Source organism: Mirounga angustirostris, unplaced genomic scaffold, assembly GCF_029215605.1.
Source record: "Mirounga angustirostris isolate CCGP_5_RB_7025 unplaced genomic scaffold, mMirAng1.0.hap1 SCAF_6, whole genome shotgun sequence".
In the NCBI taxonomy this organism is placed as follows: domain Eukaryota; kingdom Metazoa; phylum Chordata; class Mammalia; order Carnivora; family Phocidae; genus Mirounga; species Mirounga angustirostris.
The window spans coordinates 12099366-12118263 of record NW_026991714.1 but is presented as its reverse complement, the minus strand read 5'-3'; the positions used below and the strand labels follow the sequence as shown (position 1 = coordinate 12118263).

Sequence of the window (18898 nt, the reverse complement as noted above, 5' to 3'; positions counted from 1 at the left end):
GTACTTTTTTTTTAAATCATTATCTCAGTCAAAACAAATTTAAAGAATGCTTCATCTACAGGAATCACTCTCCTTCCATAAAGCTAAGTAAAAGACAGTTTGAAAGCAAGAAAGCCCCACTGTTTTTTGCAGACCACCAGCTAACTTCCTCCCCTCATGCTGACTGTAACAAAATAACCACTTCTCACCATCCTATACCGGTGTCTTTCCTCAGGGTAGAAAGAGTTTTAAGAGAAATATTTACAGAAAGAAACAGTATATTCAGAGAAAGCTCAGATGAAGATCAGCTGCATACACCAAGTAGGGAATAAAAAAGTCTCCAAATACTAAAGGTATGAAATAAGTTTCCTTATTTCTTGTAGTATTTCCACATTGAAGTAACATGATGATATCATAAACAGGAATAGCTTTTTATAATCAGAATTATAAAATCTGAAGACCAGAACCTCCAATCAGTACAAACCCTATTACCTTGATTTTTTAAAGTGTCCATTAAAGTCTGAGTGATGTTTCTAAAGCAGGAAAATGGTAATCGTTCACTTGCAAAAATGCTTTCCAAGGCCTAGAAGAAAGATATTGGGCAATTCTAACAATCAGAAGGCAACGATTTTGTTTTTTAAATTTCATATTTATGCCAACACCTTCAGTACCCCAAATTTCCAAGGGAAGCTCCATAATTAAGATGTTTTCGTGTACGTACCTGAGAAGGAGAGTTGCATCATATCTATTATGCAATCAATTTCATCTCATGCACCTTATGGTGGAATGGCAAAAAATCCAGACCCAGAATGAAACAACTAGAAGGCTACTGGTATTTAACAGAATGGCCAAGATGAAACAGGGACCATGATAAAGCTATTCACCAATAAAAAGAGTGTAAGTCTACACTCCACGGCATAAATGAAAAGCAGAGGCTGTTACTGTTGTGTCAATGATGAAAGCTGACAACTTAGTTACTGTTTAATGACTGCATTTGAGCATGGCTGGGGGAATATACAGGCCATGCAAGGTATATAGATGCTCCCTACCTCACCCCACCTTCCTCTTCCTGCCCCTCCCCCAGCAGATACTTAAGAGCCTTCACCACCAATTCCAAAATCTCTCTTTATTCCTAAAGAAGCAACCATCAGAATCACCAATGGGTAGACACAGCAGTTAAAGTTCATACTTATCCTTTCATATTAGGCCATTAAACTGGCTTTTTATTGATAAGACTAAATAATTTCAAAAGTTGGCTGAGAATGTACCATGAGACAAAGACTTTAACACAACCACCTGTGTGTGTGTGTGTGTGTGTGTGTGTGTGTGTGTGTGTAGGTAAGAAATGGGGCTCTAAGGGTGGCTCAAGAGGGTGGTCAAGCCCATGATGAGGCAACTACATGGTGGATATAAAGAAAGTGACTGAAAAAGGCAAATACCCAGCAAAACGCAATTGTCTCTGTTCTGTCTACCACTTGCCTATTTATTCATTCTTCCAAAGCCTGAACTGTTTTTTCCCTTTAGTGTTAAAAACAATACACAACTTGAACTATGAGCTTTTCCAGCATTTTTTATAAAATTCATAGTTTCACACACAATTCAGTAGTATAATAATTTTTAAAAAGGTCAAGAAGACAGTCTGTAGTATGCTGAACTTTTCCAATTTTGCTGTTCCATGAAGTAAGACAAGAAAGATGGTATCAAAATGAGAAGCCCTGTTTGGGTTATAACCCTCCCTTTCTACCACAGGTTCTCTAAACTACCTCTCTTGGATGCCCACCTTGTCATAGGAATGTCATCTTTCATTAACTGAGACTTTGTCCCGAGAAAGAGGAGAACCAATTAGCCCTGTCAGCAGAATGGAAAGCTTGATTAGAAGTCACAGGGACTTGGGTGCCTGGGTGGCTCAGTCAGTTAAGCATCTGACTCTTGATTTCAGCTCAGGTCAGGATCTCACAGTTGTGAAATCGAGCCCTGTGTAGGGGTATGCACTGGGCATGGAGCCCTGCTTAAGTTTCTCTCTCCCTCTCCCTCTGCCCCTCCGCACTCTTCTTCTCTTAAAAAAAAAAAAAAAAAAGTCACAGGGACTTGCCAGTTCTACAATAAAACAATAAAAAGTATTTTTTAAAAAATGACTGCTACAGTAAAATAAAAGGGAATAAAAAGAAATCAATATTCACTAAATTTTTACTCCCACATATCTAGCATTATTTTAGTTGTTGTGGATTATGAAATTGATGTATTTGGTGAGGTCCCTACTTGGAGGAGCTTAAAAGAAGTAAAAAGGAAAAAATTGGTGAGCTAGGATTCATGTACAAGAAATAATTAGAGAACAAGTAGCCATTAGCTAACCAGTTCTGACTAAAAGCAGAGTAGGAGTTCAGAGGTATCCATAGGGATTGAAGTGTTGTGTAAGAATTTAAAGAGTTAGAACTTTGGGCGCCTGGGTGGCTCAGTTGGTTAAGCGGCTGCCTTCATCTCAGGTCATGATCCCAGGGTCCTGGGATCAAGCCCTGCATCGGGCTCCCTGCTCATCAGGGAGCCTGCTTCTCCCTCTCCCTCTGCCTGCCGGCCCCCTGCTTGAGCTCTCTGCCAAATAAATAAATAAAATCTTAAAAAAAAAAAAAAGAATTTATAGAGTTAGAACTTGAGCAGCATTATGAGGGGTTTGGAGAAGAGGGTGCGAGTAAAAGAAATCACAGTGAGTTGTCATATTAGAACCACAAACCTGGCAAAAAGCAACAAGTCTGCCAATACCATGGGATGCTGAGGCTGTGGAGGAACAGGCCCTCTCACATGGTACAAGTGGGAACATACATTAGTGCAAGTATTTTGAGAAGCAATCTTTCATCAACTAGTATAGCTAGAGAAGCTCAGTACACTACAATTCCCCTCTTAGGTACAAACTCAAGAGAAGCTCTCGCATATGTGCACCTGGGAACATAAAGATACGTAGTATCCTATGTACAAGGATAATCACAGTATCACTGTAATAGAAAAAACTGGAAACAACTCTAAATGCCCCAACAGGAGGAGAGTGAACCAAGCATAGCAGACACGGTACATGGCACTGTAGCTGCAGGCATCAACAGGGACGTCTCAAAGAAACATACTGTTGAAGGAATGAAGTCACAGGAAGGAGACACGGAGCATGACTCCAGTGACACGAAGTTTTAAAAGGCAGAACATGCATCGACATTCTAAAGGAGCCATACAGAAATAATACAACTATAAAAAGCAAAAGAGAGAGGGACACGTAGGGCTCTTCAGAGTTCGTGGTAACATTCTATTTCCTAAGGTGGGTGGTCACACATATGTGTTCATTATTCTTCTTTATTCTGAGTATATGTTATGTATAGATGTGTGTGTGTTTCAAACATGCACACGTGTGTATGGTAATGTTAATTAAAAAAAGGAGGAAAGGAGAGAGACAACAGGAACTTCCATATGTGAATATAAAAAGGATGTGTGAAGGGCGCCCGGGTGGCTCAGTCGTTAAGCGTCTGCCTTCGGCTCAGGTCATGATCCCAGGGTCCTGGGACTGAGTGCCGCATCGGGCTCCCTGCTCCGCGGGAAGCCTGTTTCTCCCTCTCCCACTCCCCCTGCTTGTGTTCCTGTTCTCGCTGTCTCTGTCATATAAATAAATAAAATCTTAAAAAAAAAAAGATTAAAAAAAAAAAAAAAAAGGATGTGTGAATAAAAACCAGAAAAGAAGAGGTTAGCCTGTCATGTTTGGAGGGAAAAAGGAAAATAAAGACCTTCTTAAGAGAAATATGCCCCAGCTACTCAGCAGGAAAGTTCACATATTATACATACTTACTTGTTTCTTGGTTGCAGGATACTTAATATCAAGAATTAATTCCTTTATTTGTGTTTCAACCAAATCTACAAAGAGAAAATTAACCAAGGTAAATTTTTCACTTTTATTACAAGGTAAACTTTATTCTGAAAGAAGAATGCACATATTTGTAGCTATCAGCCAGTCTCAGGGACTTCTGGTTTCTCTCCCATTATTGTTCTATTGTTACAAATTTTAGTATCTCCCAGAGGGCATGCCTCATATTTACAGAGCAATTCCAATTAAAAATATACATGATTACTTGCACCTCACCTTATTTCAAGGAGTTACAACAGCTCACAAATGAACTGAAATATTCTGATTGCTGCATTTACAATATGCTATTAATTTAGAAAATGACAAAGGGTATGCGTTATTATTTTTTTGCTAAAGGACGCGCACCGAGGTTAGGAGGTCTTGTTTTCAGCAGGACAGCCAGCTTCTTCACTAGGTGCATGTCCTTGGCTCGTTCGCACTTCTTGTCACTAAAACAATAAATACAACAAATTCTTACAGAATGTGAAATCGCTTTCCTTCTAAATCTGACACACTCCAACTCTTTTCCTTTATATTCTTCCTATTTAACTTTAAAGATATCTAATGAGGAAAAAAAAAACAACAACAAAATGGTAGCTACAAAACAAAGAGCAAAATAAGGGATGGAAAAGTTAGCAGAGGGACAACTGGATGAATCTTACCTCAGTGCTAAATGGAAAGGAACATTTACTGTTTTCACACTTCCAGACACTGGATCAACAAGACAGATCTGGTAAGTCTGTGGCTGCCAACTCTGACTGGTAACATTATTTAAGCCCATTATTTTATAGCCAGGATACAGAAGCCTGAGGAAGTCACAAACCAATATGGTAAGATTATTAGAGATAAAGGAGAAATGCCAAAAGTGCTTTTATTATATCTAGGGACCCCCTACATTACTATCAATTCAGGAGCACTAATAGGGCAAATAAACACTAACTGATACCAAAAGCATAAGTAAAATCCTGACTGGTAGAGTTCTGCCTTGTTAAAATGTGCTAGAAAATGGGAGGACAGTCAGGCCTATGTAGCAATGCCAAACAAAGCCTCACCTCACTTAACATCATCACCACAGGAATCTGAAGCAATCTCTCCTTTTGAGCCTCCACAACGTAAGTAAGGGATGGGGATAAATGGCAGCACCACAGGTAACTTTATTAAATTCGGTAGCATATCATGGTCAGTAAGATTTTTTGTTATTAAATACTTAATCCTTAATTATACAGCAGGCACTCGGCAGGGAAAACCAGAATAAAGAACACTGCAATTCTCAAACAACTTGCAACCTACTAAGCAGCTTTAATAAAGACTTGAATAAAAGCATTCCTTTTTGTAACCAGGAAAATGCCAGGGTTTGCAGCTTACCTGCAGTGCTTTCCCACGTTGAAAGCTCCTACTCGAGGTCCCTGCTGTGTGCTCCACACTTCTAAGATTCCCCTTCTTGGTGCATAGATCACAAGGAACTGAGCTACTCGGCTTGGACCCTGAGTATTTCCAAAGGGGGAAAAATCCGCCTTTTCTGGTACTCTTTCATGGAGGTCCTCTACAATTTGGATCCAACCAATCTGTCCATCGCGATACCCTTGGAGACCAAGGAAAAGGGAAGCTAATTAATTAATCTAGGTTTGATCACAGCTTTCTGAAGCATTGTGGGATATTTTAGAGAGGGGTTTAAGAAAAGCTATAAAAGTACATTATCTTTTTAGTATGAAATATCTTAAACAGAAAAGATAGTAATTATAATACTGAATCCATCACCAAGTCTTATTAAATCTTAGTATTTTGTTATATTTGCTCCTGATCACTGCTTTTTCTTTAAAAAACAAAAAACAAACAGGTATCATTACAGCATCATGAGTACCCTTCCTCAATCTCATTCTCTCCCCTCCTTCTCTTTAAAAAAATTATCTACCTTTAAAAAATCCGGGGGAGGTTATCAGGTTTGGATTTTAAATAAAAGTCCAAAAAAAGTGTAAGAGAAAAATCAACTTGATTTTCTGCTTTTCAAGTCCCTTCGGGTTAAGCAGACAGGGAGAATACGGTGCAAGGTGGTGGCAGGAAACCCCGGCCTGTGAGCGAGATACAGCTGACACTGTCTTCCATCTCGGGGGGCCCCTTCCACAGGCAACTGATCCCTCTCTTCCGAGAATGGGGGAAAACTGCACCAGCTGCAGCAGGAAAAACAACAGTACCAGCAACAAGATTGCTACAATGGATCTGGACCAGCTGATGTACCTATGTCTTCTATATTCTGGAAAAGTCTTGCTGAGAACCACCCATCATGTTATTTCAGAAGACAAACCCCAAGAAGAATGATATATCTGCAGCACTAAAACCTATCTCTATAGACACTTAAACATGTACCAGGTAAACACTGCAGGAATTCTCTGGCAAGAAGGTGACAGTGGTCTCAATCTGTCCAGAGTAACTTAATGTCCTCAAATCCATTATTCCTCACATTGCTCAGTACAGAACCAGACTGCATCATAACTGTGGTTTCTAACAAGTAGCCTGTCTGTGCTGACATGTTACTATTCCAGATGATTCCAAAATATGCATTCTCCTTTCTTCCTTGGTCAAAGAGATTTTATCTTTTTCAGGTTGACAGTGTGCCTACATATTTTCAAGTCTCCCTTATAGTTAGGTATGACTATGTGACTGAGTCCCGTCTAATGCACTGTAGAAAAAGCTTGGGAGGAAATCATCTTCAAAGTGGACTGACTCCATTGGTAGTTCTTCCTCTTCCTTTCCTCCTTCCTGGATTGCAGATAGGAAGGCTGGAGCTCCAGCAGCCATCTGAACCATGAAATAACCTTGAGTGGGGAAGCTCAGGAAGTTAAACTGGGTTCCTGAGGATGTCATGGGCATATTATATCAATCCTGAACTTGGGTCTTTTATTAGCAGCTAACTAGAGCTCCTAACTGACAGACTCCTAAGAAACTTAAGTAAATTGATCCAAGCATACAGATGTGGAAGTCAAGTCAGCAAAGATGGGTTTTTGCCATCTTTAGTTTGAAAAACTTAGCATTCTAGATTTGAAGAGAACATCTGATTTAAACATGACCTTGTGAAGTGGAATGAAGGTAACAGAAGCAAGAAACCGACTTCAGGACTTTAACAATGACAGTGAGAAATGAAAAGTACACAAGGAAGAGAATTAAAAGTGCCTATAAATTAATCAAACTTAAAGGATAGATCAATTGGACTACTAAATCAAGTGTTACTGACAAGAGTTCATGTTAAAAAAAAAAAAAAAAGATAGCATAAACATAACAAATTAAGCAGTGTAGTCCACCAGAAGCTGAAGGGTGATAATATTGCTCAACTATTGGGGTAAAAAGCAAATTAACATTTTTTTCTGGATTTTTATAAGGAAGTACCTTTCCACATGCGTATTGCAATTCCTCTAGCTACATCCAATAAAATTACTCTGCCAAAATCATCTGTTACTGCTGCCAGTGTGTTACATGGAGACAGACATATACTTTCACCATGGCGTCTAGAATCTGGAAGTCCAAATCTGTTATGTAAAAGAAAATAAAAAGCTCAAATCAAATTCCCATCTAGAAAAAGATGACAGAATCACGAACTGCATAAACAAAATAGGTCAAATCTGCTTTTATATAAAGAAATAGAAATCCTGCATGGGTTAATAGTTAATTTAATAACTAATTACACCAGACATTTTGCAACACAAAATGCCTAAGAAGTTTCTTCCATTATAAAATAAAAACACCTAAGTTTTATTTCATAAATTTTCTATATAAATATCCAATCTTATATTTTTAGAGAATATCAAGTATAACTATCTTTTCTTGATTAACTGTTATATCATAGGAAACAGTACCCTCATAACCAATTAAATTTTGGAATATTTTGCTCCTACACAGGCATCTTTGTCTAAGTTCATATTTCTAATCTCTTCTTTCTGCTAGATATCATATCCTGCTGACGTCCCTGTATCTGCCTGAAGAATTTCCCCTCTTCTAAATAATTATCTCTCAAATGTTCTTGGTCTAGAACCAATCTTACTGGAACTGTAAGATAAAAGGAAAGAGGTCCTCTGAAAGGAGAGGTGCACTCGTTAGGAGGGAAATCCCTGAGACAAGGTGCCCCAATGCTGTTAATCTATTTGGAAGCACAGAGCCATCTGGCTTACTTCTTGATTCTTCAGTGAATTTAGAAAATATCTGAGATGTTATCATATTTTTAAAAAGATGAAAAAAACCTTAGAGGCTCATCTTCAATAAATTTTAATAACAGATAATTAGTTATATCTCTTAAGTGAAGAACATCTACAAGGGGGGGAGGATTCTGTTTCCCTTCCTGGTGGTATTTTATATTAGGTAATAAAAATGATTTTAAAACAAAATCAAGCAAAAATCACACTCTCTCATCCCCAAACCTGACACATACACTATCCTCTAGGACAACTGAAGTAAATAAAAAAGCACAACCCTGCACTCTGAAGAGTGCTTGAATGCATGGGACTCCTTGTTTTTATGTTTTTTAAAGAAATCACTAAGCACTTTTTAAGTCTATACAGCTTACTGATAAACTAAGCTCTTTAAAAAATTTCAACAGCTCTCACAAAACAAATTTTCTTGCAACTTAAGCTCAGATTATAGGTATCTGTAAAAAATCACACTCGGCAAATACACACTGAGCACCTACTATAGGACAGGCAGGCAGCTGTGAACAAAACAGGCAAGAACCACTCTCCTCATGGAGTTTATATTGTGACAGCAGAGCTCCAGAAACTCATGAGATCGACCAATCAACTGAGCGCACTGAAAGACCATCAATTTAACAGCACACTCTTTAAAATACGAAAACCTGAGAGGAGCGTGACACACTTGCCTGACAGCTAACGGGGTGGCTGGCTCCACCTTTGGCTTTTGCTTCTGCACTGCTTCCTCTTCGTGCTTGCTTTTCCAACCAAGCCAACCACTGAACAGAAAGAAAATGGAGAATAAAAGCAGCGCTCCCAGCATTTTCACGTGCAGGCGACCAAAACAGATGGTAAAAGCAAGCAGATAATTTTACAGATATACAGGTAATATACAAACGACTTTACACGGGATTGTGATAAAATTACCTGGCAGCATTAAATAAAGCAGAAGTGAGTTTACTTGCGACCGCCAGCGCCACGTGAGACAGTAATGGTTGGGAGCTTCCCTGGAAAACAGGGCACAGGAAAGAGAAAACTGAACAGCTGACAAAGAAACAAAACATGCTTTCTACACAAGGCTTACTTTTAAAAGTTATGTAAAGCTGTAAAGCCTGGACTAGCAAAAATATTCAGCATCTTTCAGACCACACAGTAAAAGCTTTGTTTTAGGAGGCAGCAATATAATCAAAAGTTTTAACTCTACAGTTTAACAGTAAAACTGCTTGTTGTCTATTTTGTCTTCAGGATTTCCCTCCTTAAATTGTAATTAACTTAAAAAGTTTAAACTAGGACAGTAAGATGGCATTATTCTAGCAGGGCTATGGATTTCCTATCTACATACAACTGGCTTCTGTCCCTCTCTCTCTCTCTTTTTAATATATATTTTTATTAAAGTAAAGAGATAGTCTGGACAATTCTGAGAAGGCTGGTTTTTTTAAGCGAGAAATGAGAGACACCAAGTCCAGCACCTAACGGTCCCCTACCTTAGGAACAAAATCAATTTTCACCACTTACATCTACTATAGTCGGCAGCTTTACAATTCCTGATTTACTCAAATCCCTGGCGGGCTGACATTCACACCCCTGAGCTGCTGATGACTGCATCAATATTTAAAGACAAATCAACTAAGAACCTGGGGCATCAGAAACAGAGAAGTTTGTTTTACGCTGACTTTAGTACCTTCTCAGTTCACCTAAAGAATTTAGAAGAAAGTCAGTGGAGACCAGTTTTAGCTTCCAGTGAAACTTAGAAATGTAAACTGATGAATCTTTCTAAGGCTAACTCACAATATCCAATTTGTAGACAAGCTGAAAAACCAAGAGAGGCCTCACTCATGATCAGTGCGGAAACTCTTACCTCTAAAGCATAGAAGAAGCCGGTAAATGGATTGGACCCAACAGTGATATACTGAGACATGGCGGGTGGACTGTTTTTAATTGCTGCGTTAAATCCACCTATATTGGAGGCAGTCTTCATTTGGTCAAAAGGGGACAAAGTCATAATACCTATTTTAAAACAACAACAGCAACAACATGTGAGCGGAATGCACTAAAACGACGCTGTCATTTTAGGTCATTAAATTTTTACATCAACTCCATTCGAAGACGCAAACTGCTTAGTTTTATTTAACGGATAAAAGTCATTTTTAAAAGCTACAAAATCAATGTCATAAAATATTCGTAAGATATTAAAAGTGCCATCTATTCCTCTAAGCCATAAAATACTAAAAAACAAAATTTAAATATTAATTTTTTAACAGACACAAAATTCAAACAGTACAAAAAGTATAGTCTGCCTTACTTAGAGGTATCAGTCAGTTCTGAGAGGCCCCAACTGAGACAGTCTCTTATGCTGCTGTCCAGAGATGCTGTACATACATAAATGATAGCACACCAAGTCAATTTTTTCATTTAATAAAATACCAAAGAGACATGCCTCATTCTTCTCGATCACTCGGAACATCCCACTGTACGGCCATACCGTAACTGATCTGACCTACTGATGGACATTTAGGTTGCTTCCCATCTTTTGCCACTACAAATAATGCTACAGTATATACATCTTTGATATGTCTTTGTGCACCTACAGAACTCTCTCTGTATGGAAAATTCTTATACAGAAGTGTGGGCTCAGAGGGGATCACGTTTTTAAAAATTTTATTAAATACTGTTCTACTGCATTCCACAGAGGTGGTGCTAATTTACACTCCCACCAAAAAGGTGAGAGAGCATCTTTGCTCCCGTACCCCTCCCAACACAGCAAAAACAAACACTTTCAAACCTTTGCTTTGTAGTCCAGAAATCCCCCACCTTTTCTAAGGAAGAGTTAACTTTTCATTCCCCCAAGGCTCTAAGAGCAAAAGCAGACAGACTGAATGCTGGCACCCACATGCCTATGTGCAGCAGAGGAAAAACCAAGGTCATGTAAATTCACCTGGGTGGCAGGGAGAGAAAGCCGGAGGGGGGGGTAGGGGTGGGGGTGGGGCCGGGGAATAAGCTTAGAGAGAGTAAAGATGTACTGCTAAGATTCCAACCTATGTGGACTCAGGCACACATATGGTACCTGGGTACTCATATGGTACATGAGGATAACCAGTTGGGAAGTTCTGAACTCAAATACACTGTAGAATGGAATTTTCATATACAGGTGTTGCCTCTACTTTGTCTGCAAATGGTCAAAAACACATTGTTCCTAAAGAGTCCTGGAAAAGGAAATACTTTTAGGGAGTTCATGAGCAAACCATTTGCTGGACTTACGGATTAAAGTGATGAAATAACTGTTGCAGAAGCTGGACTATTCCAAAAGATCAGAATGCCGGGCTCACATTCATGAATGAATTCATGACTCAATATACAAAATGTTTTTACTACATGATAAAAATTTGCATAAGTTTGGCCTGACTTTACCAGAATGAAATCAAAGGGTGAATTGTGCTGCATATAAATCGGAATTTAAGTTTTAAAATAACTTCTCTCTGTACTCCCACATACGATAGATGGGAGTATAAATTGCTACAAGCTATCCAGAGGACAACTTCCCAATATGTATCCAAAATTTTAAGTGGGTTTATTCTAATTTATTCTAAAGAGATGGCTGATCAGTTCTTTCCATCCTTACCACTGTGATCTTCCCCTTCCCACAATTTCAGTCATCCACTTTCAGTGCCACACACACCCTAGATCCTGTTGTCAACTCTACAGCCTTTGAAACCTTGATTTCAAGCATACCACCTTCTGACGACCTCCTCTTAGCTTTCTATCCTACTCTAGTAACCCATTGTGTAATAATTCCACAATTTCATCAAGAGTTTCATTAATCCTACTATTTTTTCACTATCAAGCAACTTCCGCATTCACTTCCCTTCTTATCTGGCTTAGATTTGTGTTCCATCATAATCATTCTCTTGCAGACACCTACCTACAATTGCCCTGTGTCTCTCTCACATACTAACCTGGCTGAATCCTAACCTGGATGACCTAAACTTTCTGCATTCTCTGCTGTTTACAGCAGAACAGCTGAGTATTGCCAGGGGGGAGAAAATACACCTGGATTTCAGAGTAAGGCTCACAAACAAATGGGCATCCAAGACCAGCCCCAAATCCTACTGTCCTCCTCGACCCCCAACTCCCATGCCTCCGTGACACTCCTCTCCCACAGTCTACAGCTTGCTGACTAAACCCCTGGGCTGTTATCTAACATGCGGTCCTGCTCTCTATACTGTGGCCAAATGGTGGGATCTAGAGGACCGCTGTCTTTTGAGTCACCAATCTTAGCATTACTTTTCACTGATTTAAGGTAAATGAAGATATAGCATAATGACAGTCCCTCTTCCTCCCACCTTATCCTTCCAATATACACATATTTCAATTTTTTTATTAAATTCACATTCACTGTTTTCATTATTAAGAATGATGTAAATATTACTCACTGCTGAGATAAGCTGCCTACTGTAATTACATTTCCTTAGTTGTGAGGTTTTTTTGTATTTCCTGAACATCTGAGGCCTTTCCACACTTTGCAACACCTTAGTATAAATATTAACATAATTTATATTATAAATTATAATTTACAGTTTAAAATGCATATTAAAATATAATATTTATATAAATAGAACACTAATTTGAAATACACTATTAAATATTAAACTATTAAGTATTAAATATCATTATTAAAATATTTATATTAATTTAAATCTTAATATAAATTTCCATAAAGTCAAACTCATTGGATAATTTTCTAGGTCTATTACAGTAGACTACAGTAGATTATTGTAGACAAAGAAGACTTCTTTGACAAAATAATATTTGAGCAGAGACCTGAATGAAGTGAGAGAGCGCCATGTGGCTAGCTAGGTAAAATGTTCCAGGCAGAAGGAGCAACAATCACAAGTGCTCTCAAGCAGGAGGATGCTTGGTGCATCTCAGGAACAACAAGGAGACGAGCATGGTGGAACACACGGAGGGGGGATACTAAAGAAGATAAGGTAAAAGATGTACCATAAACCAGGCAATGTCAGGCCTGGTATGCCTCTGTAAAGCCTTTGGATTTTATTAAGATGAGAAGCTGCTATAAATAACATTTTGTGCAGAAGAGTGACAAAAACATGACTTACATTTCAAAAGGCTACTAGCTACTAACCGGTGAACAGAGTTTAGAGATGGAAGAAAGGAACCAGAAAGACCAGCTAGAATGTTTTTTCCCTCAATAGTTCAGGCAAGACAGGATGGTGGCTCAGACCACAGCGCTAACAGTGATGGAGATGAGCGGTGGTCAGATAGGGTCTACCGTGCAGGAAGAGACAAATGGGAGGCTGGATGAAAACATGAGAAAAAGAGGGGTCAAGGATGACTCAGAATCTTTTGGTGTGAGCAAAAAAAGAGAGGATATAGAAGAAAAAAAGGAGGAAAGGGTTCAGGGGAGGAAATCGAGAATTCTGTCTTGGATATGTTAAGTTTGGATACTCAGGTGGACAAGTTCAGCAGGCACTGGAAAAAGTATAAATTTTAAGGAAGAGGTCAAGACTGGACATAAAAATGGAGATGCTGTGATATAGTTTCTTGTTCTTGTGTTTCTAATTTTTGAAAGTAGGGGTGGAAATATTTCTTCTCCGACCTACTCCAATCTGGCTTTCATCCTCACTGGTCCACCACTTAAAGTGCTCACATCAGACTTAATGAAGAGCTCTACGTTGTCAAATCCAGTGGACCTTCTGCCTTTCTTGGATTCTATGAAGCATTCCACAGTCAACCTTTTCCTCCCAAATTTTTATCAACAATCTGGACTTCTTCCCTAAACTTTAGACATGTATGTCTAACTGCCCACTTGACACCTCCATCTGAATGTGGAATTGTGTCAGAAGTTAACCTGTAAAAAACATAACTCCAATCTGTCCGCCTCAAACCTCTTCCTTCTCCTTATTCTCATTTTAGTAAAGTTTGATCATCCACTCTTTTCTCAAATTTAAAAATGAAGAAATCCTTAAAATAAATAATAAGATAAAAACTAAGAAATCCTTGAATCTTTCCTTTCTCTTATTTCTCAAATCCATCCCTCTCCAAGTGCAAAATATATGTTAATTCTGTCTACCCCTCTCCAACTCCACTGCTCCGACTGTAGGCAAAGCCGTCATTCTCCCCTCCTGCAACAAACTCCTTCCTGGTCTTCCTGCCTTTACTTTTTATTTTACAAGCCTCTCTCTAAGCAGCAGGTCAGAAGGATAATTTTAAATATCCCATACCTAGATTCCATCAATGACATCCACCATATTTAGAATAGAATCCAAACTCCTTACCCTATGTGATCTGACCCTAGTCTACATCTCCAAACTGACCTTGTCCCATTGACCCTTACTCTTAACAATCAAGTCATTATGGACCTCCTTCCTGTTTCTCAGGACTCTGAGGCTCCACAGGCTTATCTTTTTGCTGCTTCCTCTGCCCAGAATGCTCTTCCTACACCTCTTCACATAGCTAGCTCCTTCTCACACCCTTTATATCTCAGTCTGAATGTCACTTCCCTGGAGGGACCTTTCCTCACCAGTCTACCTGATGTGCCCTCTCTCTTTACTCTCCATCATAACCCTCTGCTTATTTTCTTCATGATACATACCAACATTTTGATATTACCAAATTATTAATTTGGTTCCATTGTTCACTGTGTGTCTGCCTATCACCAGAATGTAAGCTTCATCAGGGTAGGGTCCTGTCTGCCTTGTATTTCTAGCTCCATTATTAATTAACACCTAGGACATAATAGGTATTCACTTATTTGTTGAATGAATTCATCAAAACTTTACATAAAGTTTTGCAAAATAAAGTCCATTGTACCTTTTTTTTTTTTTAAAGATTTTATTTATTTGACAGAGAGAGACAGAGAGAGCACAAGCAGGGGGAGCGGCAGGCAGAGGGAGAAGCAGGCTCCCCACTCAGCAGGGAGCCCAATGTGGGGCTCGATCCCAGGACCCTGGGATCATGACCTGAGCCAAAGGCAGATGCCCAACCGTCTGAGCCACCCAAGTGCCTCCCCATTGTACCTTTTTTTAAAATCATTTCGTAGGCTGGGAGATAAATGAATAGAATAATATTTTCTATCCAATCATTTTTCCTAGCCTGTTTCAATGTTCCAAAGTTCAATTAACAGAACAGGGAAGCTACCCTGAACTGAACTCAACACTTCGGAATTTTGCAGCAAAAGTAAAGACAAACTGTCTACCAGTAAAGTGCTGATTGCAGAGTATTCCACAGGAGAACTATGCAACAATAAACAAAGAGATCTGTGTGTCAGGTATTTTCTTTCTGACTCTTTGGATTCATATTCGTTCCTTTTCTACCCACCCACTCCCAGGGGCCAGTGTGTATACATTATGGTGACCTCCACTTGGGTTCAGACAATGGGAAGTCTCATCAGGAGAGCAAAGACAGAAAGGAAACTGAAGTCAGGATACCTATTTCCCTGTGACATTTGTGCAAAAGTCAACCTGCTCTTAAGATGCTGATTCTACTCGTCATCTCCAAGTTCTGGAACTGCTCCAAGCCCTCACCCTGTTTGGCCTAGGAGTGGTCAACAGCTGGGCTGCTAAGAAACCCTGAGATGCTCTATCATCCCTTGTGGTTCTCCAACACCACATCTTTCTAGACAGCTTCTCTATAAATAAAACGTGTTTCAATTGTCCTATTTCAAGGGTGCCATCTGTCTTCTATTAGGACCCTGATAAAAATGGGTGTCAGCAAAATTGATTGAAAGGCTCTTTAAATACACTGATTAGAAAAGAGCTATAATATAGTTGATATGATATAATCCTATTTTTGAAAACCTATTTCTCTATATAACCATATATATATTACACATGCATTTCACACACAAGTCTGTAAGGATGCTTACCAAAATGCCAATGGTGAGTATCTCTGGATGGTAGGGCTAAGGGGATATTTTTCTTTTTCTTTTTATATATTTATGTACTATTTGAATTTTTTAACAAGCATATATTGATACACAGGAAAAAAACAATTTTTAAGTAGTATTTTCTTCTCTGCCCCCATTTCTACTACCTTAATTCAGAAACTGATTACTTCTTACCAAGATAATTACAGCTTCCTTACTGTGCCTAGTTTCTAGTCTTGACCCCTATATTACAGCCTCTAAAAAGTTCCACCAAAGTGATTTTTCTAACAGGCCAAGTGGTAACACCATTCTCTTGCTCTGAATTCTTCAACGGCTCTCAATGCTGCTAGGAGAAAGTTCTAAATTCTCTGCACAGCATACAAAGCCCGTCAAAATCTGAGTCCTGTTTACATGCTCATTGTCAGTGGTCCTTAGTGCCCATTAGTTTTACAGCAGACACTGTGCTGCCACCCCCAGGCTGTGTACAGGTCGACCAGATGCCTCCTCTGGGCTTGTTCTCCTGGTCAAGTCCTACTCATTCTTCCAATGTCAGACCAGAGTCAGCCTCCTGCTCCCTATTTCCCTCAGTGTCTGGGGCTTCTCTGCTCCCATTCCCGCTGGTCCCCTCGTCCACTACTGTTGTAGTCCTGCAATTGTTTTCACATGTGTCTTCCAACTCAACTCACGCTTCCTGGATGAGACCATGTCTTTTCATTTCTGTGTTCCCAATGCCCAACAGAGTGAGTCTTCAAATATGCTTGCTAGGAGAAATCTGTTTTTATCTATATTCTGCTGGTCTAAAGGTTATATTTTTAGAAGACTGATCTATATGGTAATTACATGGATTAAACTTATCCGCAAAAAAAATTCAGACAAATAGTGAAAGACTTAAAAACTGCTCGATACTGCTGTAGACATAATTATTAAAACTGCTACCACTTCTTAAACACATACACCTATCATAATCCGTAAGTCTGGGGTAACTTCCAAATGTCTCACTAAAGGCGATGCATTTTCTTTTCACATAAGAATAAATGTACATTTCTAATAAATGAGACCCATCAGTTAAAAAGTAAAAAAAATAAATTGCATAAAAATTTCAACTAGTAATGCTTACCAATACTAGCATAATCAATAATAGTGTCAATATCTTGGAGGCCCCATTTCTTATAAGCTAACGGTGGAGGCTGTATGTTCTCATTGCCTGATGCTGCAGCTGTTAAAGACAAAAAGCAAACAATCCAAACTATAATGAAGTTTTACAAAAACCCATTAAAAATGGAATAACTTGATTTATTACTCTAAAGCTTAAATGATAATAATGAGGCAAGGCAATGTAAACAAGGTTAAAGTGAACTTTATTCATGCCAAGACAATACGTGTAAAATGCAAACATTAAGGGTAAGTTGACTGTCACAAGAGATTTTTGGAAAATTCAATGTAATTGGAGAAGGTAATTAAAAACCCTAGACTATTACTAAAATTTAAGGTGAATTCAAACTGCAACTGATGACAAATAAGCTAATTTCTTCCCCCTGAGAAAGACAGTGGATAAAATCCTGGGAACAGCTAATAGTGCCTTAACTTGGTGAAAAACTAAAAACCTGATGATATGCCGGGCAGGAGCGCCCAGACAGCAAGGTCCGTAAGGCAAGTAACCACGGCCAGCCTTGAAAGAAAGACACGTTAACAGCAATAGCATTGCCAGAAAGAATGAATAAAATGCCCGCCACTGCTCAGTATTTCTGCCTAATGAGTAATGAAAGAAAAAGCAATTATTACACTTCTTGCCACAGGATCAGGCACAAGGTCCTATTTATCAGTAAATTCTCATGCTACATATTAGAATATAGCTGGGGGCGCCTGGGTGGCTCAGTCAGTTAAGTGCCTGCCTTCAGCTCAGGTCATGATCCTAGCTCAGTGGGGAGCCTGCTTCTCCCTCTGCTGCTCCCCCTGCTTGTGCTCACTCTCTCTCAAGTAAATAAAATCTTAAAAAACAAAAACAACAACAAAAAACACCTAGCATACAAAAAACCAAAAAGAATACAGCTGGATTCTGGTTGTTTATTCTAGAAAGTACTATTATAAGTAAAAATATATTCCTCTAAGCACTTCAGATTTGACAGTAAGGCCAGGAAAAGAGAATTTCCCTATATGTGGAAATAAAAAGCACAACAATTTCTTGGCTATGCAATCAGAATTCTTTTTAGAGCAACTTACAATAAGAGGGCCCTAAATGGCTTACTGCCTTCCTAGGAGACAAAATGGTCTTATGGTCTTAAACATACAAATAAACAGGAATTCAAAAATAATAAAAATTAAATGGCTGACAATACCAATCATAATCATCTATTTCTAGTTTATTTCATTGACTGAATTCTTACCTGCAGAAAACTGCCAGGCTCTGTAGGTATACATATTAATGGTGACTACTTTAAGTGACCTCAAGATAATAATGCTTATTGTGCCTAAATTTAAATAATTTAAAAGATTATGAAAATAGGTATAAAAATTCAAACAAGTTCTGGCCTAATAGAAAAGTATGTAATATTAAAGACCCACATAACCAAAACTTCAGGATTTTACCAATCACATCAATCTGCAAACAAAACAAACTTTGTTTTAGGGCCATTAAGGCCCCTCTACCCAAACCCAGAAGAAAAGGAGGAAGTCTACACTAGTCCTGGTATTTTCACTGTGTTTAATTAAGGCTTTTCTAAAATTGGGATCGTAAAATTGATGATGTGTTTTTCTCTGGCAGTTTTGCTGCTTTGTGGTACATAAAATACTAGTGCATCTACAAACAATGGCATCTTGAATTTGATGAAATACAACTCTGCTCTGTATTCTCTTCCAAAGGTAAACTCTGAGCAGTAAGAGTAAGGACTCTTATTTGGGCCCTTTTCACCCCCAAGTCTGGAAATAATGTAGTTGTCCATATACACATTGTTCAGGCCTCTAACTAGTCCATTCAGAAGTGTTCCAGGTTAG

At 38.7% G+C, this 18898-nt stretch overlaps 1 protein-coding gene and 1 non-coding gene across 4 annotated transcripts in view; both read right to left on the bottom strand.

Annotated features, from left to right (window-relative positions):
• The window catches only part of RAB3GAP2 (RAB3 GTPase activating non-catalytic protein subunit 2), a 98845-nt gene that overhangs the window by 34451 nt on the left and 45496 nt on the right, over nucleotides 1-18898 (bottom strand). For 2 of the 3 annotated variants that reach the window (XM_045876866.3, XM_045876867.3), the window contains exons 9-18: nucleotides 17025-17123; nucleotides 9884-10032; nucleotides 8953-9032; nucleotides 8715-8804; nucleotides 7235-7374; nucleotides 5219-5435; nucleotides 4516-4659; nucleotides 4220-4302; nucleotides 3800-3864; nucleotides 472-562 (exon numbers count right to left, since the gene is read on the bottom strand). In XM_045876866.3, coding sequence (XP_045732822.1) covers nucleotides 472-562; nucleotides 3800-3864; nucleotides 4220-4302; nucleotides 4516-4659; nucleotides 5219-5435; nucleotides 7235-7374; nucleotides 8715-8804; nucleotides 8953-9032; nucleotides 9884-10032; nucleotides 17025-17123 — 1158 coding nt within the window. Of the gene's footprint in view, nucleotides 1-471; nucleotides 563-3799; nucleotides 3865-4219; nucleotides 4303-4515; nucleotides 4660-5218; nucleotides 5436-7234; nucleotides 7375-8714; nucleotides 8805-8952; nucleotides 9033-9883; nucleotides 10033-10327; nucleotides 10998-17024; nucleotides 17124-18898 lie in introns of those variants that run through there. The other variant, XM_054507911.2, reaches the window with a different exon arrangement.
• Nucleotides 15075-15206, bottom strand: LOC123847255 (small nucleolar RNA SNORA36 family). The gene has a single exon (XR_006791496.1). It is a non-coding gene; the product is annotated as a small nucleolar RNA SNORA36 family (small nucleolar RNA).